The 24,508-nt window shown below is 40.9% G+C and overlaps 1 protein-coding gene across 10 annotated transcripts in view; it reads left to right on the plus strand.

The window, feature by feature from the left end:
- Window positions 1–24,508, plus strand: part of KANSL1L (KAT8 regulatory NSL complex subunit 1 like) — a 63,141-nt gene that overhangs the window by 25,017 nt on the left and 13,616 nt on the right. For 8 of the 10 annotated variants that reach the window (XR_011097795.1, XM_068686443.1, XM_068686446.1 and 5 more), the window contains 5 exons: window positions 2,159–2,280; window positions 6,884–7,085; window positions 18,853–19,015; window positions 23,064–23,174; window positions 23,576–23,713. Coding sequence is in view for 9 of the 10 variants with exons in the window: in XM_068686443.1 (XP_068542544.1) it covers window positions 2,159–2,280; window positions 6,884–7,085; window positions 18,853–19,015; window positions 23,064–23,174; window positions 23,576–23,713 (736 nt within the window). In the remaining variant the exon portion in view is untranslated. The remainder of the gene's footprint in view (window positions 1–2,158; window positions 2,281–6,883; window positions 7,086–18,852; window positions 19,016–23,063; window positions 23,175–23,575; window positions 23,714–24,508) is intronic. The other 2 variants (XM_068686445.1, XM_068686448.1) reach the window with 1 other exon arrangement.

Genomic DNA, 24,508 nt, shown 5'->3' on the forward strand with positions numbered 1-24,508 from the left:
CCCCTCTTAAGTGATTATTTGGAGAATTAAACACAATTTTCTTTTAGTTAGACACTTAACAAATGAGGTGCTAGGACTGTGTTTGCTGGTACCAAAGCATTTACAAAGAGAGGTCCAAGAACTGCGATGACTTGGAAGTAGAAGTGCTCTTTCAGTGCGTCTCAAATTACACCAGATTTCTTCCTTTTTGACCACACAAAGATTTGGGGTTTGATTTTGGTTTTATTGTTTTATTTTTTTTTGACTATTGGTTCTGTAAATCAACCTGGACCCTGGGTTTCTTCTTGTTCCCTGTCAAGAACAGCGATGCTGTAGGCTGAAGTATATCCGCACACATTCCCACATAATTCTTCAGTCCTACGTTAGAGCATTGCTTTGTTAGAAATAAGTAATTTTACGTGTGAACGAAAAAAAATGAAACAAAATACAAAATGACTCAGCCTCTCTTTTTTAATACTGTTTTCAAGTTCTTTTCAAAGCTATGCAACGTCTTAAAAACATGTAATTTTTTCCTTGCAGTTTGGATGTCTGCCATTGTTGTGGTGCTTTGACATTCAGTGGAGTCTTTGCTCCTTTTACGGATTGAATGCCGCTGAGTTTTTGAAATCAATCTGCTAAATATTTTACTGACAGCATGTTTGCTTTGTCCAGACCCTTTATAATTGACTTGCTATTTCTGTGCTTTAATATCCCTCCCTGAATATTTTATTCTGACGTGAAATTTCTACCTGATTAGCCAACAGCATCACTTAAACATTAACAGAAAAGACGTGACTTGTAATAAAATGGAAAATAATTTTTTCAGCCTCTTTCTACATAAATGGTAGTGCCTGAAAACATAAGCCAAACGTATGGAGTGTTGCAGGAAGAACGGCCGGAAACACAACAGACACTAGTATGGTCAGATCATGCTGCCCTTTATTACCCGAATAGCCTGACTTTTATAGTAAACTTAACAGGGACAGATAGTGTCTCACACAAGATTATTGGTCAAAAGCACTCAGACAAACAACTGCACGAAAACAACCCCACCTGCAAGAAAACAACCCCCTTGTGATTAGCAGTCATGTAGATCCCGTCCTTGAAGCCAGCTGCTGGCAACAATATTTTTCTAAATTCCTCAATTGGGCGATGTGGGAACACTGTCATGGGATCGTCTCATAGTCGTCCTGGTAGGTTGGTTTGCTCAGCTGCAGCAAGCCATGGGATCTTCGCTGTTTCAAAAATCCCTCAACAATGGAGTAACCTTTAGTAATTCTTGTTTTAAGCAATCATAGTCCTGAATGATAAACACACAAAAATTTTAGAAGTTTAAGAAAACATACTCCATTTCAGATACATTTCATTTATGTTTAGTATGCAGCAGACAGTTTCCTCTAAGTAAACTTGTGGCTACGTTTACTGTTGGAATAACCATTAAGGTTTGACATTTAAAACAAAAACATTGTGAAATGTTATCTGGAGTCAGTCCACAGCTGCATTGCTTTACAGGGAGTAATTCTTAGTTTTAACAGACAACCTGCATTTGTTTTGGGACAGCCTTAAAAATCTGGCATTCTGAGGGGTGGGCACTTATTGCTAGTTTTGAGGACATCAGAAGATTTTAGCCAATCTGTCTGTAGTTACTCTTGTAGATTTCTTTTTAACTACAGCGAGCAATGAGGAGTATTCTTTTAACAAAAAAAAAATACTCTGGGTGAACAAAATGTACAATGAATAGCAGACTTTTTTTTTTTTTTTTTTTTTTTTTTTCCCCTTTCCTGTTGAAATGCTTTCTGGACAGCCAGTTAGCTCTGAGCTGCAGCTGTTGTAATGTCAGCTGTAAAGTGTTCTGGTTTCTTCTACCTTTCAAAAAATGTTGTGCTAAAATACTGAAATCACTGACGTATTTTGTATGTTATTTATTCAATGTCTGTGGCTGGGAGTTCAGAGTTGGTTTTCTTGTTTGTTTGTTTTTGTTCTGTTTTGTATAGCTGAATATGATAATTGTGAAAGAAGGAAAAATGACCTCTTGATTATTCAACAAGAAGAAACTAAATATGTTTGTTCCATGATGTATGAGACTGGAACCCTAAGTAGGAAAACAACAAAAGCCAAGGACCTTTGTGCTGTTGAGTATGGATAAGGGTCTGAGTACCTTCTGTTTTTTATTTTCCAGAGTGCGCAACTGAGTGAAATCATCAGTAGCCTAATTGCTCCACTCAACCTGTCTCCAGCCTCTTCTTCTCTCTCATCCAAAGCCTGTAGGCACAGGCAGCTGGTCAATGGCATCTCCTTCAGGTAGGTGACAGCGTGGTACTGTTTTGGTTGAGACCAACTGGTAAAGTGAGGTAAATGGAACAGATTATCCTTATGGTAACAAATTAGGAAAAGAGAACTGCTTTCTGTAAATTTCCGGAGAGACAAAGTCTTGCTTGTAAAGTTGAGTGTAGTAAGTTTCTGTTTGGTTCTTAAAGGCATCATAAAATAATGCCATCACTGTAATTGCACTTACGTACTAGGATGGAGAATGTGTCTGTGTAGTAGTGAAAGAATACATTAATATCACGCTACTTTTGATTATTTTAGTCTTAATGTATTCAGTCAGCATGAATTCAACTTGAATTACTTGAAAACTGACAAACTAGACTTTGCTAGGTTAGTAGAAATCACAAGCAATGCCAGCTGTGGCACCGTGGGTAAGGGTCTGTTTATTTGTTTCATTAGTTTGCTCTTCATTTTGAGGCCAAATTTATCTTTGCCAGCTGCTTTTTCAGGAATTTGAGAGAATATTTTTTTAGTTTGTGGTCTTTTGTTCTGGATAGATTTACTTTCCATGTACATAGCAGCTTGAAATTAATACTGTAGACAAATGTTTCTCAGTACTATCCATGCGTTGTAATAATACCATCCATTATTCATGAATTTTCCAATAAGCTGGAGGTACTAATCAGTATTATTCTCAAAACGATACTAAGATAATTATCTACAGTCCTGTCTTACAAAAGACCTAGATATGCAGGGTATTTCTCTTGAGATATTGGTAATGTGATTTGGGGGGATGAAGGAATTGCTGAGTTATTCACAGGTCTTGATTAAAATGAAGTGGGTGAAGAAGGTGTTCCCTGTCAGAGCTGGGGCCTTCTTGGCAGTGTCTGCAGCAGAACCTAATTCCCTGGCTCCCGGCTCTGCGTGGGGCTGGCCACACCGTCTGTTTCTGCAGCTTTGCTGCAGAAGCTGGAGCTTCCCCCGAGGAGATTATAATGAGCAGCTTGGATGGGCAGCTTCTTTAGCCACCGTCTGTTGCCAAAGTGATTGTGTGACTGTGCCCTAAATTTAAGGATGAAGGGGTCCTCTCATGGAGCATTCGTGTTCCTGATGTGTCGGTTGTTTACAAATAACACAGCGAAAAATCAGAAGGTTCTGCTGAGCTTTGGAGTAGAAGTAGCCCTAAAACAGAGTTGCTATTAGAGTTGGGGATATGGAAGAAGAGAGGAATTTATGCTCTTGGAGACCCATGCCTTGAATCAGTGACTTCCTCATGGAACAGATGAGGAAGGGTTCCTGCTTTTAAAAGTGTTTTTAGATGTCTCCAAAACCAGTCCTCTTTTGGCTTTATGAGCAGCACGCTGGTTTGAGCAGCTCAGGGAGTGCTCACTCTAAGGCTATTTTTTTTGTTTTACTGATGATCTCTAACAGTCCAAAGAAGAATGGGAAGACTTGGAAGATTTTCTCAGTGCTGTAGCTCAGAACTGAGAGGCGTGTGACCTTTCTATTTATCATCTTGGAAAATCAGTTAAATTAGTTTAATTTTTCACTTCTTCTGAAGTGTTTTGAAATCTGTTAAAAAAAAAAAAATGCAGTTCATTAAAGATGGTAATTAAGCACAGGGTAGTGGTTACCATAAGAATCCTGCAGGGAAATTTCACTGACTCCTACTTGTGGTTTTGAGTATGTTTCAGGTTTTCATTGTATTTTGTTGTTGTTGTTCAGTGTGCAGTTAATTCAGAGAGTTACCTACTGGAGTTGGCTTCTTCTCCCCTCACTCTTCCCAGAGCATTGTGACTGAGTTATGTACTTGAGAAAGTACAAATCAAAGCCAACTGAAAAGTAGGGTGATTCGGAAGACAAAACAGAAGGGATGACAGCTATTTTTACTTAGGTAAATTGTTGAAATTAGTTGTAGGCTCCTGATTTGAAAGATATGACAGGCCATGTTTAATGTGGGTCTGCATGTGAGGTGCTTTGAGGTTGATAATCATTGGTTTGCAGGATGGTTGGGTACTTGGGCTGTTCCCACTGGAATAGGTGGAGTATGCATGCACCTTCTGGTTGATTAAATGTGGGTAACCTTGAACTGCCATTTGTCAAGGTCTAATTCCATTAGTGGCTTCCTTTTTCCATGTAGCTTTTCTTTGGCCAGTTGAATCTGGATCCCAGTATCAGCCAGGAGCATTGTATGAAGTTAAATGTTTGTAGTATCAGTTCCTTAAGCTAGTGAAAACCACTTTCTTAGCAGGAGAGAGGAGGGAAAAAATTCTTTCGTTGAGAACAGATAGTCTGTCATGTGGCTTCTGGTGTGTATGAGCGTCTGTAAGGTCTTGCTCTTCACCTAGGCTACCGTGCCAGAAAGGCCAACCTGCAAGTTTGAAAGGAGCACTTCAGCAAATTTGTGAATTTTACATCTGGGGATAGTTCACCTCTGTTCTTCTGTAGAATCTTGTTTTGAAAAGCACCCTCAATTAAGATCTAAATAAACAGATAACTTCAGCCTTGACTGGGAAGCCTACTTGCAGAAGGGGCAGGAAAACCATACTGCTGTGTATTGGAGCTGCAAGCCATAGAACTGACAATTCTGCTCCCTCTAAAAATGGAGCTGAATGTTCCTGAAAGGTACAGGAGGGTAAATCGAACAGCTGGAAAAGACTGCAGAGAGATTATCAAAGACCTAGGCAGACCACCAGAACAAAGGCAGGGATTGCAGAAATTGAGGAGCCAGACTGAGGAGCTTTTTGTGCTAATATTCTTGTCCAAATTGTCTTGTATGTAACAGGGAGGTAGTGGAAGTCCAGAAATTGGTCTTGACACTGTCTGACATGAAGGGAGATAATGAGAGAGAAATGGGGTTTTGAGAATTCAGAGAAAGTATTTTAAGGAAACTTCTGCATGGACTTTAAATATTTAATTTCTTTCTCAAGTTTTAAAAGTTCAGCATTAGCATTGAGAATGTCATGCTTCAGTATTTTGGGCTGTTTCTTGGCACTTACTTAACATGTCCCTCTAAATAAATTATACCCTTCTTCTTTTAATTAGCACATTTTTTTTATTGAGTGTGTGTTGCTTCTTGGGATGGTTTTGATACGTTAAAAGGCTGGTTCAAATTCAAGCCAATCAAGCATTATTACCACACCAGCACAACGTGGGGCAGTGTTTAATCAAGCTTTCATAGCAAGTGCTTCTGTTTAATAAAATGTTCAGTTAGCAGATAGTTACTTGTCAAAAAAGATTGATAAATGGCCTTATAATAAATTCATTTTCAGATTGTGTTGTCTGTTACAAGTTTTTTAAGGAATCTATATCTTGCCAGATGAAGTTCCTGAGAGAAAATAATCACTGCTTCAGAGAAAGTAATGCTTGGTGCAGGTAGATGACCTGGTAGGAGCCAAGGCTGCAATACCCCGTGTACTTGCACTTCTCAGGAAGTTCAGAGTTGCAGTCCAGGTCTTCAGTATCGTAAAAAATAAATGCATGCTTGAGTGTTTTTTGCAGTAAGCTGTTTTCTTTGCAAGCAGGTGTTGCTACAGAAACAAAGCAAAACTGGGACATATATAAAAGTGAAGTGCATTCTTCCCACTGAATCATTCCTACACAAATGGAGGGTGTTTTGAATTCTCACCTTGTAGCCTACCTTGTTTGGATGAGCAGGCAGGCTGCAGTTAGGTGAGAGTGAGGGATTCAGGCATGTTAAACGAAGGCAGTTGTTGCTCTTCTTGGCCCTGTGCTGGCACATGCCTTTTTTGCTCATGTTCTATATAATAAATGTTATTATATACATTCTCTATATAATAAAAGTAAAAATAAAAAAATACCATATGGTTGCAGTAGCCCTCGCTCAGTCCCGCACGCCACTCCAGCAGTTCTTACTCTTTTCCCCAGCCAGATTTGCTGCTGTCATTTCTCTCGTTGAGCTTACGTATGAGGTAGATACTGTTTGGTGATAATGAGTGAATAGATAAACAGGCTAACGCAATTTGATTGTTCTTAGTGGCTTCACTGTAATAATTGATGAAGGAAGTGTCAAATACCTTTCCCAAGCAAGACAGTTCCCATTGTTTCCCTGAAGGTGAGGTTTAATGGCTTTGTGTTGGACAAACTAAACATGCAGAATTCCTGATTCTGATACAAAAGTTTCACAGTGAGTTGCAGCCCCTATTGTAAGATACTAGTAAAGCTTCAGTCCTTGAGCAAAACTACACAATCTGAAAGTCTTCTGGCAGCACTCTAGGTCTTCTTTATGTTAGCACGACTGTTACTTTGAGCAGAATGTAAGTTTATAGGGAATTATTAATTGTAATTTAATGTTCATAGGTATTAGAAGTGTCAGAGAGAGTTCTTGATTTGGAAAAGCCAAGAACTATTACATGCTCAAAATCTTAACTTTATTTCAACATTGGCTTCTGTGACCAGAAAAGTGAGCAAGAATGATAAACTTCCTTTTGTAACACAGAATTAATCAAAGAGCAAACAAAGTACGTACATGGTTTCCTGAAACGGTAAACCAAAATACTTCAGGATGTCTTAAAATTAGATGGCTAATGCTAATCAGAGCTTGAAATCTTGGCCTGTGTACATGGAGTGTATTTAACTTTATGGTTTTCCTCCCTTATTAATTATGAAATTGCAGAGCTTCAGACAACAGAGAAGTATCCTCTTCGAGCAGCTGGTTGCTTGATCATCAGCACATCAAGAAAAGAAGAAGAGACAGGACAAGACTAAGATCTATCTCTGTGACCAATGTCAGCACATCTGCCCGAACGAGGCCACTACATAGTTTCCAGAAGAGAAAACTCTACAGAATGCACGGTGCCTGTTACTGGAATCAGCAGGTAGGCCCTTGCCTCTCTCTCTAGGAGACAAAACCAAAGAATCTGGCTGCTAGAGTCAGTGTGTGTCTGTCTGGTATGTCATAAGCATAGTGCATGCTGTGTTGGTTATTTGTTACGTTCAGGGAGCATATAGTGTGTGTGCTGGGAGTACTGGCTGTGTCAGCAGGAGCTCAGAGTTAATGAGTCAAACATAAAAATTAAAGATCTCGCAGAATGCTGCTTTTCAAACCAATTTGTTGCATGGCTATCTGTAAAGTTTTTGTACAGTCTAAGGACAGCTCAAGAGCTTCCTTGGGAGGCTTGACTGCTGAGGAAGCATACTATGGTGTAAATCAGCTGCCTGCTTGTTTTCAGAGTATTTGTTTTAACTACAAGAAAGTTTACACAGCTGGTGGCACATTATTTTCTAGGAAATTAAATAGCAGTATCTTAATCTCGTTTCCGTTTTTGCTGTTCTTGATTAGCTACGTTGCCTCTTTCATGACTTTTTATGAGTGCTTTAAAACTCCTAAAATTTTCTGCGTTACAAAGAAATTAATACTTCAAAATGGGAAAAAAAAATGTAGAGCAAGACAAGGCATATCTGTTCACAGCTGATATTAATAGCATATTGCTGGTAGGAATGTATAATGAATTTAGCTGTGGCACTTAAAGCAACAGTAGCTAATTTGGGAGCAGAGACAGTGTGAACTCATTCTTTAGAGCAGTGTTCGTCCCAAGCGATTTTAATTTCTCGATTACTTTGCCTTTTAGAAACAGCATTACAGTGACAGAAGTCTCCATGTCTCCTGTTAACTATCTAGAAAATACAAAGTGTACCAATGGTCTGGGGGGAGAAATTTCCCCGCAAGGATGTTCTGTGTGAGTGTGCTGATTCAGCACGCTCTGCGAAATTGCAGTAAGTGTCCTAGTTTTAGCTAAAGACGAGCAGAAAGCAAGAATTTTGTTAAAAAGCTGTCTGGTTTCTTATTAGCTTGACTTCCCAGCTTCCTGGCCGCGGGGCATAAAGACTTGGCAATCTGCCTGGAGGGTTGATGGTGGGGGTTACAGTTTGGGAGCTGTAGCTCCTAGTCACTTAGGCATCTCCTCTTGCATTAGCCAAGGAGACTGCTGACCTGGGCTTGTTTCCCATTCAGTTCAGTCCATGTCCTGATAGAGAGCTGACAGGCCTGATCCCAAGCTGAGGCCTGACCAGTGCTTCTTGTTGATCCTTAGCAAGAGACTCCAGGACCTTCCCTTCTCCTTAAACATGCTGGGTTTCTGTTCCAGATGCAGCTTCTAAATAGCAAACTCTTTTGGAAGCCTGCATCCTGCAGGTTCAAAAATCTCAAATACACACCTATGCATGCAGGCAGAAGTTTCTACAATTGCCCCTTATGCGTCTGTCTTTTAAAAGCTGGTCTAGAGCAATTACAGTCCAGAAAATAGCAGTAGAAGCTTGTGAATAGAAACTTCATTTCTGCAGACCAGCACAAAGTGGAGTTTACATCTTCGTCTTCAACCAGCTGGAGAGCCAAGCTGCTTTGGGTGCTCAGTAGTTTACCTAGACCACAATCAGCAAGTGTGTTTTATGTGATCAGTTAAGGCTTCAAACATTGGAGCTAGCTAACTGTGTGTCTGCTCCGTGCTCTTCACATTTCTAGTGCTGGGTTTCTGTGGGCTAAGCCACCTCGTGTCTCTGTACCGAAAGCACAGAGATGGCCAAAGATGATGTGGTAAAGACCTGTGCAGGGAATGCTGTGTCAGAGGATCCTCCCAGAGCTTGATGAACATAACCTCTTGCTGCTTTCCATTTAAAAATGACCACTTCCACTCTCCCTTTAAAAAAACAAAACAAAAAAGCATTCCCATTCTTCCCACAGAGGAGCCTTTAGCATTAGTGAAATGGAAGCAAAAATGTCCTCCATGTTAAAGGAATTCCAGTATGAATTCCTGAAATTTTAAGGCATACGCAGTGTTTTTATATTCCTTCTGCAGTGATGTGATCCCAAATCACATTGGTTTGGAATCTCTAGGCTGCTTTCCAAATATCTAAAATGCAGTCTTATCATTGTTGAGTTTCTGTAATGGACCTCATGGGAGAAGGGGAGAGATCTGTTCATTTGCATCTCTTGCCTAGTGATCTCTTTATTGACTCTGACTCCCAGCATCTTCAGGGTGGTTGAAGGCCACATAACTTGGATGCCATCGATAGCTACTGGAAATGTGTGCACCAAGACTGCAGGTCAAATGTATCTTCTACTTTACAATCAGGTGCTTGCTTGGAAGGGTTTGTAAAATCATTGCTAGCCTTAGCCAGCTTGTGATGGGTGACTGAATGATTTGTGATGATGAGTTAATGCTTACCTCAGCTCTCAGCACAGAAATCTGTAGTTATGCTGCGCTTTCTACCTGGGGAGTTAACCAAGGGGCTACGTGGAGAGCCATGTTATGTGCTACAGAGGGATTCTGCTCATGTTCCTGGAGAAAATAAGAGGTGGTGGCAGCAATCAAGCTGTCAGCTTCAGACTTCATGCAAGTGCCAAACTCAATTAAAGTTTTCAAAATTAAGGTAAAGGTTTAACAGAGGCGCATACAGTGTTGGTTAAAAACAGAGATCCTGCTGGGGAAGTAAGGGATAAAATTGAAGTAGACAATTTCAGCATGTTCTGACAATCAAACCTGAATGCTTATCAAGTCTTAGAGTTAAGAGCCATCAACAGTGTACAGTTTCATTCAGGAAGTTTGATTCTAACAGGCACTGGCACTGTCTGACTCGTGCACTCTCTACACTTGGTCACCCAGCTGATGAGATTGCTCAGCTTGAAAAGCAAGAACACCGGATATCAGCCCAGGCTGAGCTGTAGATTAGGCAGATGTCTGAGGGTAAGGCTGCAAAATGCAGAGCGGCCTCTGGGACTGATACCTATTTTTCTTAGAAAATGTATTTATTTTCCAATTAGTAATCCAGCAAATTTCCTCTGGCCTTTCATAGAAAAATTAGTTATTGCTTAGCAACATGGAAAACAGTTGGATTTTTAATGTAATGTTACTGTGCTGCCTCTGGCAGGTGGTTCCCCCTCATTTCTTTGGGTTTTAAATATTTTTATAGCCCACGGTGCCATGGTTTGTGATCATCCCCCTTTCGTTAAGGACATTGGCCTGACAGCAAGCTGCAGCTCGGGGAGACTTGCTGCTACATCCCTGCAGCAGCGGTGGAGTTAACAAAGAGCAGCTTGCCAAAGTCTGAAAGAGAAGATTGGATCTTCTGAACGCTGCAGCTCCTCTGCCAGCTTCTGGTTCGTACAGCCAGCGAGTGCCTGGCAGTGCTGATGGGCAGTGCAATCTGAGCAAATGGGGACAACTAAAGGAATCACAGTAAATGCAGACTTCCCGTGTGTAGGATGTAAGAAATGCTGGCAGAGCTTTGAGGAATTTGTTTTCTCAGGAGGGCAGATGACCGACTGTGTGCCCTTTTGTTTATTGAATGGCATTCAGAGCGTTGTCCTTAGCATCTCTTCAAATTCTTTTGGGAAGCTCGTTTTCCCCGTGCAGCCCCCAACATCCTTGTTAGGAAAAGGAAAGTATGAAACTGTGAGCTGCTATCCCATCTGCCAGTTCATAAGGTCACTGGGAAGAGAGCCACATTTTTTCTCTATCTGCTGCCATGCCGCATGCATTTGCAATGCCGTCAAAAGTTTGAGTCTTCAGTGACCCAGTAGCCTCCCAGTGCCTGCTGAGAGATGCCCTGCATTGTCCTCTGCTTTGCTGTATTTCTCTTCTGAAGAAGAGTACACCTTCCTCTACTCCAGTATTTTAGGTAATGGTTATACTGTCTACAAGAAAGCAAAGAACTCATGCAAGAAGCAGTGCAAAACTAGATGAATCCTTGAAATTGCCCTGGAAATGCAGAAGACCTGCCAGGTGAACAAGATAGCTAGGCTGCAGTGGGATAAATAAAACAGGATGTGGGGTGTTTGCCTTACTCAGGAACTTAAAACATCCTTTGGGGGCAAATTCTCTTGTCCACTAATTCAGAATGAGTAAGTACCCCAGACAATCTGTTTGTCATCTTTTGGCTGTGGAATCTGTTTTGCATCTTTCTTCTTTCGTTATCTAAATATCTCAGGAAGAACTTAGGCCATCTCTGGGTTGCGAGTCAGTGTGCAAGCCACTCAGAACAATCCCCTTGCACAGTGAACCCTGGGACTACGGTTTGTTTCGGAGTAGAGGACGTGAATGTAGTGATGATTTCTTCAGCCAGAGTTTTCAATGAGTGTTAAGAACTTGCATGTGGGGTAAAACTTTGGAGCAGCTGCAGGCGTGCTCTAGTAGGAGGGACACGTGCTCCTGGATGGGGGCTGGAGCCCTGAGATGGCTTCATTTGAAGCACTGAGCTGCGATTGAATCTTTTCCTGGTGTTTGTGGCATTTATAACTTTCTTTTTATATTTACAACATTTATGACATTTCCACCCGCACCCATTGTGGATTCTCCTGTGCCCGGGTGCATCCACAAATACTTTTTCTGCAGCAGGGACCTGGAGTATCTCTGGCTATTTTTTGCCTAAACTTGGAGGAACTTGAATTTATCTTTGAGATTTCAAAAGCTCTATAAAATTTATTTAACAGCAGCCAACAAGTGTTACTACTCAGGTAGTCTCAGTGAGGTCTTTGCTTAGCTCACGTGTCCTGGTGTTTACTAGAATGTATTTCATCTGTGTGCCCTGTGTTTTGCTGTTGTTATGTAAAAAAAAGTAATAATTGTTTTGCCCAGGTCATTCTGTTCCTTCTTCGTGTCCTTAGCTAGGATGTTACGTTAGTTTCACCTCTTTTGATTAAGTGTTACTTCACCAAGAGGTGTCACTGGAGCTTATACAGAGATACCTAAAGGTAATAGGCCAAAGAGGAGTGAGATCTGCCTGCTATCAAATTTGGTCCTCTCAAGTTTTTGTGGGGTTCTGGAGCACGGTGTTTGTGTTTTGTTTTTTTTTAATCAGAGAATTCGCATTGTATTCTGTATCTCCACCTGCTGGAGGAAGGCATGGTTGTGTGGACTGAGGCACATGTGGGGAAAACTGCTATTTAAACTTCCAGAAGTGCCAACACCCTGAAAGTCAGGAACTGAGGTGCAAAAGCTCGCTTTTTTAGATGCCATGAGCAAACAGTTGGTATAATGTTGCCAATCTCTTGCGGTTGAGTATTGCTGTATTTTTCTCTTCAGTCTCAGTCTGGAGTTCAGTGAGAGCATAAGAATATCTGCTTCCATTTAGTGGTTTAAAAAAATATTCGTGCTAGTCTCAAAAAATAAAGATAAGAAAAGTGAGTGAAGGCTCAGAATTGGGGCGGGGGGGGTGTGTGTTCATATTTTAACCTGCTTCTCACACCAGTTCTATTTTTGCGTCCCATTGCTTTTCCAGTGCGTGCTTAGTGCTAGTGATACTTTCGGTAGATGTCACTTGATAAACACATAAGGATCTGTGACCAAGTCTTGTTAGTATATATATTTTATATATATGTATAATCTGTATTATACCTAGCATGCAGAGCCTTTTCCTTAATTGCTGAGCATGTGCTATCTACAAGTGGTCTGTAGCTAGCACCAAAAATCAGAGGAAGAGAGAATATGGGACAGGGCATGTGTGCAGGCAGGCAGCTCCACAGGGCACTGCATGTACCGGGGAGGCTGGCCCCTCTTTTCTGCCAGGTGTATGCCTGTCTGGGGATGAGTGTTTTATCAACCTGCTTCCTAGCATACCATCCCATTTCCTCTACCAGATTGTCCCATGTCGTGGTTTATTTGCTTTTAAGGAGATTGGGGAGATGCAGGTGAGTTCTTTGTGGCTGTTGTCAGTTGATGGTTTCCCTAGCTGCAAATGAGAGTCTGCAAATGAGAAAAGGGAAAAAAAAAAAGAGCAAGCACTGATAGTAACAATCCAACGTATTGTTCAGTAGCCAGCCAGCAATTCTGCCTTCAGGCAGAGAAGCAACCATTTCCCCATAGTTGCACTGGAAGGAACCTGTTGGTTGTCATTCCCCTTGGTGTGTCACTAGATGTTGGCTCCACCACCTGCTTCTGCACAGCTCACTGGCACTGCTGGCTTCTCAAAAGCTGTGAGTACAAGGAGTGGTGCTGTCTTGCCAAGTCTCCTGCAAACTGTTCACAAGAAGAGGATGCATCCTGCTTTAGTGAAAGTGGTGGAGTGCCTCTGTGGATGTGTCAGTCTTCTGGTCTCGGGGGGAGAATCCATTGGTTCTGGTTTACCAAGTTTGTAAGTGGAAGAAGTAGTTGATAAGGTTAGTGTTTTAACTCTGGAAGCTTTAAAAAGAAACTCTTATATGTAAAATCAGGAGGGGGAAAAAAAAAAGCTCATCTGGAAAAAAAAAGGTATTTTCTATGCATTCAACTATTCTGAGTGCGTGATAAGACTTATCTGTTGGGGAGGAAGGAAGGGAGAACACCTTTGCTTTGTAATGCTGTGATATGAGTAGAACTAAATCCCTCTTGGTAAGGTTTACGTTAAGCCAGTCAATCTGTAAATTCGCTTTTCCAGAACAAAAAACTTTAAGTGTTCTTTTCACAGTGTTGCAACTTTAGATTATTAAAATGTTTGAGTGTTTTACTGATCACATCTACTCTTAATGTCTATACGGCATTTTTACAAAACATATCTACATGGGTTAAAATGTCTTTCCTTCTTTGGATTTATGTGATTGGTCAAAGATGAATCACTAACCTTGAATTTTTTCAATTGATTTGCTTCTTCAACAAAAGGGCTTTGTTTCAGAATGTTGAAGACAGCATACGTGTCCCCAGAGCAGATGGAAATCCATCTCCCATTGGCTTAAAACTGGATTAAGGAAACCAAACTACATTAGTACTTGTGAGAGGTGGGTGGTCTGTGGGAAAGGTACAAGCTACCGGTTCTTTTATGACACTGACCAAAGGTCTGAATTTGAGACGGGCTGGATGCTGAGTAAATTGCCACTAGGCTTTATGAAAGTCAGTTTCTTTCAGTTCTCTCCCTGGAAAAACAAACCTCTGCCACAGGCTCTGCCTTACCCACAGCTTCAGTGGGGCCAGAGGCAGACTGACTGCGGTACATCCTAGGGCAGCTTGCTCTGCTGCACCTGCTGCACCTATGTATAGATGGCAGGCAAGTGCGTGGGAAAGGTCATCTATAGAAACTGGAGCTGGCAGGCAGGCTCTGTAACACAGCGTGCATCTCTGGCACCATCTGTTAGGCACCTTCCCATGGAGGGCTGTCTGAGATGCTTTGCCCATCTTCCCCCTGCACAAGTTGGTAAGGGAGGAAGCCTTTGGGGCTTTCAGATTTACCTTTCACTGTCCACGTGTTGTGTGTTCCCTAAAGGTATGCTGTTGTTAAGCTCCGTCTAGGGAGCCCCTGAGGGTTAGCATGTAAAATAAGAAATGTCATTTAAGTGCATGTTCTGCCAGAGGGACATCCCTCTGCTCAGAGCAGTTCGCTGTGTGCAGAAGAGGGAGGCCATGGAGAATTGGGCTGGCCTCTAAGGTGGGTGCTAAAGCACAGAAGCAAGTGGGTCACACGGTGCTCTGTTGGTTTGAGCTACGCGTAGCACTGCTGGAGGATGAAAAGTGAGCAGTGTGTTTGTTCAGAGGGGGCATCAGCCATCCATACGGTGGTTCTCTCCTGTCCCACAGGTAAGCTTCTGCAATGTAGTTGGCTGCTCTTTTACTGAAGAACAGCCTTTAATATTTATGGAGGTAGCTCCTCTTTGATATTGCTGTAAAGTTCTGTGTGTGTGTAGGGAGAATAAATACTCTTTCGGGCTTATAAGAGTAATCAGAAGCAAACATGACGGGTATTCAGCAGAGTGTATTCGAGCTGATTAAATTAACTTAGTGGATTCATACACATTGGTGTAATTGAACTGGGGCTCTCTTGTACTATTACACTTGTACCATTTTTGGAAACGTGCCTAAGTTTCAGTAATCAGTAGCTGAAACCATGAGGCGAGTATTCAGAAGTCTCAACTGGGAGCACAAAACATTTTTCTTTTCAGTTGTGACACGCTTCACAAACTTTTTCTCTCACTGCAGGACGATGGTTGGCTGGCACTGTTAGGCTTTCTGATCTTTCTAGAATAATGGCATGACCCCATCGTGCCTTGGCTAATGCATTAATTTATCACAAGGAAGTGCAAAAATTGTTTTGAATATCAAAATTAATTGCTCACTGCATTGTCTGTGACCCAGTAAGACAGTACGAAGAAAAAAAAAGTCCCAAGAAGATTAAAATTCATAATATTCTGGAAAATTAGATTCTGTTGGTGACACCACTCCTTATGAAGTTTAAAACAGAGCTGCTATTTTAGCTTAGGATTTAAAGGTCACACACTTCTGATTTCCTCATAAGTACAGCATATTTTCTTCTCTGTAATAGAATTAACCAAATGTAATGCTGTTCTTCATATCTACTTACATCAGGAAGCACGAGGTTTTGCATTGCAGTGCTGAAGAAAAATGTGTCACTAGATGCATAAGGTATTGGATGGCAGGAGAAAAATGATAAGTAATATCATTACTTATCAAATATCAAATCAGTAATTGAGTAATATCTTTCTTGCCTTCTGAAGGGAAGCTTGGTGTTGTAGCCAGGCTTGTAGACACCTGTCTTCTGAGGGCTCAGTGCCTTGGTTTTCATGAAACCACTTGGCTTTGCTGTGGCAGAGTGTCTGTGTTAGTGGGGTTGTTTTGTTCAGTTGTTTGTGGTGGTTGGTGGGGTGTTTCTTCGGTTGGTTGGTTTGGGGTTTCTTTTTTTGATGTATTGCAAAATCAGTAACTAACGGCTGTAAAAGTCAAGCTGTGGACTCCGTTTGATCCCAAATTGGAAGGGGGGAGAGTTTTGTTCTCCAATAAAGAGTTGTTCAGTTTTATTTCTTTAAGGTTGAAGCGCTTTCTTTGAGCAACAAGCTTCCATTCCAGAATGAAGGGCTACAGAAATTGTTTCATCAAGAGTTGATTAAATCAATGTTCCTGACAAACACCGTGATTTCACTAATTCAGCATTTTCCAGTGGAAAACTACTGCATTAGAAATTTAAACCAGATCTAGCAACTAGGAACACAGACACTGCCAGGCATTTTTTATTTTTTAAGCTTTTTTTCTAGTAACTTCAGAGGGTTTAACTAAAATTGCTCTTTACTATATAAGTCCTTATTTTCTTTTGAATTATGGACTGACTTAATGAAAGATGGGATTATTTAGGTGTTGATGCCAGAGCATTGAAGGAAATAATGCACAAACTCAGGCGTAAGCTTTGGAAACTCCAACCACAGACAAGATGAGGAAAAGAATTGGGCACTTACCAATGTTAGCAATTTGATTTCATTACTATTTCAAAATAGACAGATTGTGGAGGTTATTTGACCATTTTATGCATGTTTTTAAGGAGGCTTAGCTTTAAGCTGGATTGTAAACGTGTTCACAAATGAAGTGCGTTAAAGCAAGTCAGGACTAAGGGACTGGCTGTCAGCATGTGTTGGTCTTATCTTTGTCTTTTTTAAGTAATTTTACTGATTACCGTTTGGAGATTTCTTTAAAAAAAAAAAAAAAAAGATTTATTTCTGTGGATTCACTTCTGAAAAAAAAAGAGAGTGAGTGCAGTAGCAATTTAACTAGTGGACATTGAGGAAACTGGTTCATTTCTGAAAAATGTATCTGGAAACAGCTTTTTGTGCAATTTTGAAAAGCAAAATTTTGAAATTGCATTGAAATCAAAAGCTCTTCAGGCTTTAGCTTAATGGTCCGTATAATGGGAAACATTATAATAATATTATATCCCATAATATTATATCCCATTATATATAATAATGTTTCCCAATATAATAATGTTTCCCATAATGGGAAAGTTTGCTTTAGCACTTACTGCTTGCTATATATTGGCTTCTGTGCCAGCACTTCATGGATATTTAAAGTTTACCAGAAGAAGCATGCCATATGTCTGCCACGGGAAATGACAGACAGTGCTTTGAAGGAGTCCTGGGCTGGAGAAGAATTGTTTCCAAAGTAAGCCAAAAGTGCTTCTGAGTAAACGTGTGTATGGAGATCATCAGGGTGGCTCAGGGGCTGTTAAAGTTCTCGTTTGTGAAAACTGAGAAATAAAACAAACGGTCCTCACTACCAAGGGGTCTCCTCTGCTCCAGCATCCTAAGAGGCAGTGTGTGTGAATTTAAGAGATCCTGCAGTTTGTTGATGGGGAAAGGAAGAAATGGAAACGGGATTTTTTTCATGGGATGTTTTCAGGCTTAGCATGGGTTGCAAAAACTGATGCCACCTGACAGAAGTAAATTATTTCAGCAGGGGGAGGGATTGTTTCTGTGGTGGGTACAAGCAGTGTATCACGTACAGGTGAGTGATGCTGCTAGAATACAGCCTGGAGTACCCCAGGCAGGAGGCAGCTAAAGAGATTTCTTTAAGCACAAGTATTTAGAAATACAAGCAATGTTTGTTTGAGTGTCTTTCCTCTGATGCAGCTGCTAGATGTTTTCCTCTTATTCCATAAAAAGTCTTAAGAAAATCAAGAAGACCACTGTTAAATCCATTCTTACAGTTTATTAGGTTGAAATCCTTTTCCAGGAGATGATAGATGTGGTTGTTTGCGTGGTGTTAGGCTGAGAACCTCGAAGTACCTCATTTGTCCCCATTTTAAGATTCTGCAGCATTTGGCAAAGTAACAAAAACCTCATTTTCTGCATAGCAGTGGAAGCCCTTAATGTTAGTACCTTTGGGGTTACTACCACTAGTCTCTAGAATGGCTGAAAGTGGCATCGGCAGCACTATTGCCCTGTAGTGGTTTTGTAGCATATTCTGAAGCGTGGACTTGAGTTGCTTATTACTTAGGAGTACCTTGTTCAACTCTTTCCTTCTGTCTTTGAGAGCTCAGCATATAGCCTGCACCTCCTACTTATTTCTGCCCATTTTCACCCTGCCTTTTGTCTGTCTTGCTACTTTGCACCCACCAGTTCTGTGCAACACATCAGTTAACTCGCTGTGCTCCAACAAACCTTGCAAAGAAGCAGCTAAATTGATCTTTCTCAGCTCTCCTCCTAGTAGTAACTCCTCTTACTACCTATTAATGAATTGTTAGTGCATCCCTCTCCTGCATTTATTGTTCTATATCTTCACAGAATCACAGAATTTCTAGGTTGGAAGAGACCTCAAGATCATCGAGTCCAACCTCTGACCTAAATTCTTCTTTTGTGTCTGTTGCTTATCTGACGTTTAAGTTATAACAAGACAAGGGCTTTGCCCTCTTGCTTTGTGTAATACACTGCATGCACAAATTATTTAATGTTGTATCTTGCATTAAAATGTACAAGCTATCTAGAGATGTAGTTACTAAGAATCATACTAAAGGGATAAACGGAGGAGAGCCCTATGTGTAGTTCAGCGTTAGTATTGTTTGTGCATCCATGTCGTGCCAATTGTGCTGGAATGGCATTGTAAGGGGTGGTGGCTGGTCACAGGATATATCGGAATAACGATTGGAAACAGCTACGTTTTGCTCTGGAAACTCTGACAACTGTTTCCTGGTCCTAATTAAAGGGTATTTTTATATTCTTTGTATTGTGCACCATAGTTCATAAGAAGCGGGGTTAGTCATGTTTAGAGTAACTAAGTTTGTAGCAATACTTTTCCCATTCACACATCAAGGAGTTACTCTTGAGTTTTTTCTTCTTCTGGTCCCAGTTTGAGGGAAGTGAGTAAAGGAGAAATTAACCTTTCGTTCTGTGTATCCATGCAGACTTCACCATCTAGAGATGCCTCCTTTCCATATAAAACTCAGTTACCATGCGTGGTGCCAGCCTCCACGTTGATCAGCAGTGAGTACAGAACAGAATCGAGAATACTGGATTATGTGCAAGAGCTGGACTCTTCCTTCCATCCCGTCTTATCATTCCCTTCAGGTAAGTAACTCAAACCTCGTGACTCTAACAGGGTTGGGCTTGTGAAAGCTGTAGAGCTTGTGGACTGCTTTTTCCTACAAGCGGTTTCTTTTAGAATTTAGTTTTCTTACAGAAAACTTCACAGTGGCAGAACATGAGTTTAGACTAAATGAAAGCCTTAGCTTCATCCTGACATATGAAAAGCACACCCTCTAGATGTCCTGTGCCAGTAAGACAGCTGCAATTCAGAAAGACTGACACAGGAAAAATATGGGGGTAATCTGTGGCTTGTTTCACAGTGTGTCTGATAAGTCAGTGCTAGTCCCTTCAGCGGTGCTTTTGCCTATGCACTGCTCTATCTTGGTTCTCTCGTTTTTTGAACCACTTCCAGTTCAGGCCCTTTGCACTAGGCTCAAAAAGCTTTTATTTTAGTTTTTGTAGTCGTTCTTGTAATAGCCTTTTTGGTGATCTTGTTTAAACCATAGTTCCGGTTTCTGTCATCTGATTCTTTACGTTTTTTGAACAGTAATGCAGATGGTTCAGACTCTTCTTGGCCCTGAAACTAGCGCAGGTGCAACTTGGCAGCACTTGGGGCTTCAAAATTGCACATGAAGTGTGCAGGAAGGATTCATTCTGTTAGATTTCCTCATGGACTTGAGGTATTTGCTGACCAGTACAGCAATCCTGCTGTTCTGGGTGTTGTCTTTGCCACAAAATAATCCTGAACACGAGGCTTGGACTTCCATGGAATTGTGTGAGCCTTTAATCACACCCCCTGGCTTCCCAGAATGACGGAGTTTATGCTTCCTCCTGCTGCTGGGAAGTCAGGGATTAAATGAAGTGTTGGGTTTGGTGAATGCATCGCTGACCGGTGGAGAAGAGCTGGGTGTGGATGTGGAACCCTGAGGAGGTCTCAGCTCCTGCAGGTTTACATCCCCCGTGTGGGATCCAGAGGAGATTACCTCAAGGGGCAGACAGGGGGGATAAACACTTCAGGAGTGCCACAGCAAGCATCCCAATCAGCAGGACTCCTCTGGGGAGAGGAGAGAGAAGCAAAGCACCTCTTAAATCTTTGTTCTTTCCAGACCCTCACTTACACCGTGTCTCTGGCTGCCCAGCTGGACAGGAGCCAGGGGCTAGGCAGTTGTTCCCAAATCCCTACAGAGGAGAGCTGTCCCCACTCGCTGCTGCTTGGGTGGCTGCCAGTTTGTCTAACTCATCAGATTGTTTCCTTGCTTCCGCTTCTGTGCGAGCCTCACTGTACTACAGTGTATATGTTTTGGGTGGCTTTTTTCAGTGTTTCTTAAGACATCTGTTCAAGGATAGTTGTTTAAGGCTATGCCCCTTGCTTTGATTTTTTCCTTAATCTCAAGGGAGACTAGGAAGTTCGACAAGAATGTTGGAAATCTCTTTTCTTAGAAAAGATGGCTCTAGTCGTCATGAAAATGAAAGAGACTGAAAGGCTTTTGATTGCCTTGTGGCTGCTGTTGGTCACTTTGCCAGGAGGGAGGAAGAAAAATGTTATTTTAGCTTCATTCTGATACCAAGGACGTCTTTCTTTTGGGGAATATTTATTCTCTTTTCCAGGAACCTTAGCCTTGCTAATAATAGATGAGACAGGAAGAGCGCTTCGCTACTATGTCCTGCTCAGATGCAGTCCTTGCTTTTGAGGACTGTGCCGTGTACTCCATTGTTTCTTCCTCCTCACGAGGACTGCTAGTCTTTTTGTCATTTTATTTTATACGAACAAATTAAGAAGTGCATGCTAGAAATTTTCCAGTTTGGTCAGGTAGTCTGATTCACTTTCAGGTTTTATTTGCAGCTTCCTTTGTTATCCCCTTCCAGAGGGACAACTTCTCTTAAAATACCACTTGTGGCGTGCCCACATCTGTTATCTTTTTCTTTTGAATAAAGAAAGCTTGTCAGCAACGTAGAAGAAAAGGCTTTTTTTTAAATTTCCTCTGTGTGTTAGAAAATATTATTGGTATTTGTCTTATTTCAAAATTCTGTGAATTAGATTCTTCAGTGTGTGAGGAGGGATTCAGATTGAAGATTCAGATGTTGTTCTCTCTTGTATTTATTTATTTATTTATTTTTACTTCCAAAGGAGAATCATAATTTACAGACAATTTAATCATACAGTGCAATTGGACTGGCTCACAGTGTACTTGCATCTGGAAGTATAATGCTCGTTACAGCTCTAAGTCCTGCCCTTAAATATTTCCATATTACCAAGGGTCTTTACCAAAAATATGAGTGGTTACATTATACCTTGAGTATAGAAGTGCCTTTTCAAACTTGCACCTTGACATCTGGAAAATTGTAGTTTGTTTCTGATGTTTGGGTCTGGTATTTGTGCATCTAGCTTGTGGATAATCTGAAACAAATACTCCTGCCCTTTTAATTAAGGTACAGGAATACATAATAAAAAAAACCCTGAAACATCAAGGTGGTTCCCCAGGGGGAAAAAAAAAAAAAAAAAAAGGAGAAGCTTTTTTTGTTGTTGTTTACATAAATGTCACGACTAATAAACCTTTCAGACCTTATCGATGCTTTACTCAGAGGTAGAATAAAAAATGTGCCAAAAAGCTTTTGCAGGTCACCTTTAGTCTTGTGACAAAATACCTGCTTAGATCAGTATCAAATTGAAATAATTTGTCCTTTTTAGTTAGCAAAATATATTGAAAGCTTCTGTCCTGGCAAGTTCTCAAGGCTAAGGTTGTATGCAAATAAAAATCCTTCAGTGCCCACCCTGTGTCCCTGCGCTCAGTCCTCTTCTCATTCTGAATGTAATAGTTGTCAAGCGTGCTGCTTACGATGACATATTTCTTTCTACTTAATTTCTTTCATTTAATTTTGTTTCCGGAAAGGCTTTTCAAGCAGAGACCAATTTTTCTTAAGCCTTCCTGTCCTAACAACAGTGGCTGAATTCCTTACCACTTGAGATGTTTTGCAGACTAATTCTTGGTTAGAGCTCCCTCGGGAAATGAATTGCATTTCCCCGCTGTAGCCTTTGCCAGGGAAAGAAAGAAGGAATGTACCTTGAAATTACCTCTAGGCTCCCAGCAGTAGTAATTTTCAAAAGCGTTAATTACTTGTACACAGAAGGCTGAACCGAAGGCTTTTCAGATTACAGAGGAAAGTGCACTGTGTGCTCTCCACTGTGCTGGGTTTTGTGCAGGAGTTAGTGAAGAGGGGAAGACCCCGGTCCCGTTCCCACCATATCCTCCAGAGCTTGTTTCCAGTCATGGGGTCACTGCAGGTACAGACATAGTTTATTCCAGAGTAAGATAATCCTGCACTTTCTTACTTGGCCTTTGAAGACTAAAAAAATGCTGTTAATCTACAAAGTGCCTACACAGAGATTTGGTGAGGAGCATCACTTAGGTTTGAGTCCTACTTTGATCTTAGTTGTCTTGTCAGCCCTTAGAGCTCACAGTGGTGGAGAGAGCTTGGAACCACTTGAGCGTACTGCCTTGGTCAGCACGTGTGGCTGTGTAGCTTCACAGCTAAAAATGGGTGTGTTTTTACCCTGGCATAGCTCTCACTTTCCAGTAGCAGAAAGAAAGGTACCTTCAGTTCTTACCTCCCTGCAATTACAGGACGTTATATTGTGTAGTACTTGTCTTGGAGAACAGATGGAAAAGGCTACGGATTTTTGCCTGCAGTGCAGGATCCCACACGTGCAATAATTATCTGGCTGAGAATTACCTCGCCTCAAGTTTTTTACATATGTATGCGAAACTCATGCCTCTGAAGTGTCTGGTTGGGCTTTTTTTGATTGTTGTCATCAGATTTTCCTTTTGCCAGTCTTGGGTGCTTCCCTATATTGTGTCCATCTTGACCGTGTCAAGATACTGCAGCCATGTAGCGGTTAGTCCTCATGGCGTTGATGTTCTGTATGAGCTGAAGGACTCAAAGCAGTATTGCTCATAGGTTATATTACGTAGCACTGTGTAAATCCACTCCTAGACCTTGAGTGATGATGCACAATTCATTATGTCATAGGTTGCCATCTTCCCAATACACATTCCATTCACTTTGTGTGTGTTTTTTTCTTCTCCTTCAGATATTCCTCTTCACATATACTTTGAAACATTATTAAGGAAGGATGACATCAAAGGAGAACCTGTTGATGCCTCATCTCTGGGAGTGGAGTTTAAAATATCTCCAGACAATGGTATGTAAGGCAAGACATTTTAATATTTGCAAGGCTGTTTTTCAGTAGTTTGCCCTGAAAATGTTTTATGTATAAATTTGCCACAAAATAGGTTATCAGAGAAGGTAATGGGCTGGGGATTTAGGTGGAAGAGGAATTTCTTTGCCAAGCACAGGGTCAGGTACTCTGCTGTTAAGCTGAAGCAATCCTTTCAGAGCTGCAGGATGGCACCAGTACAAATGCAGGGAGTTTGGACCACAAGGTCTCTGCAAACACAGGTGCCTGACTGCAGTATTCTTTAATACCTGGATTCCTATCAGAAGTCTTTTTTTTTTCCCCTATGTTAAGTAGTTCACCGAGACTGCCTGTAAATCGCAGCAATGAAAAACAAGTTTACAACATGATACGTGTTTCTGTTGTAGCCTACAATCAGCATAATGTTTCTCTCAAACAATGGAGCACTGACTGTTTATCTAATTCCAAATCTCAATCAATGTCAGGAACATCTGACCAGCTGTCGGAGGGAAGAAAGAAAAGACACCTAAGTGAGACAGCAGTAGGTAAGAGACAAATTGTGTTAAGACAGTACTATTTTTTAAAAACATTACTGTAGAAATGAGTTTATCACTGGGCTTTTGAGAATTAATTTTAAAGTATCTCCAGAAAGGATACTGTAACAAAACCTTACAGGAGTGAAGAAATGAATTTAGGATTCCATTAAAATAATGTGCTACTTTAAAGCCATCTCTTTCTTCATCGGTTTGTATTACAAAAGAAGACAAGCTTCTGTATTTTATTTTTGGAATGCTCTAAGGAAGCTGCTCAGCAAGTCCCACTGCATTTTGCTGTGTCGTTATTTTCACCATGAATTTTGTATAGTAGTGTAGTGAAACAGATGAATTGCAAATTTATCTGTCAAATCATGCACCCAACCAAACACTTACTATTCCTGGCAGTTCGGTCAGCTATGTTTCATTTGTCGTGTACTGTCAGTTGTGGTTCTGGCTTCCTTCCAGACAGTTAAGAGTACTTGTGAGCTACCAGTGCTTATAATTAGTGTTTTCACTCTTCTTATCTTTATATTTTAAGCCCTTGAATCTGTACTTCAGCAGTAGGTAAATTAATAGAAACTGCTCTGAAAGTTCTGTAGAGCCACATAGAATGATGTGGTAATTTAGGGACGAAAATTCAGCATGCCCTTGTAGAGATAAATAGCATCTTACTTCTGCAGGCTATTAGGATGTAAAACTTCACAGATTCTGTTAGAGATTGATTTATGTGAACCTTCAGAAAACGCTTAGTGAAACTCCCCCCAAGGTATTTGAGGAAAATGACTAATTACATTTTTCTAAAAT

Source organism: Anas acuta, chromosome 6, assembly GCF_963932015.1.
Source record: "Anas acuta chromosome 6, bAnaAcu1.1, whole genome shotgun sequence".
NCBI classification, from domain to species: Eukaryota; Metazoa; Chordata; class Aves; order Anseriformes; family Anatidae; genus Anas; species Anas acuta.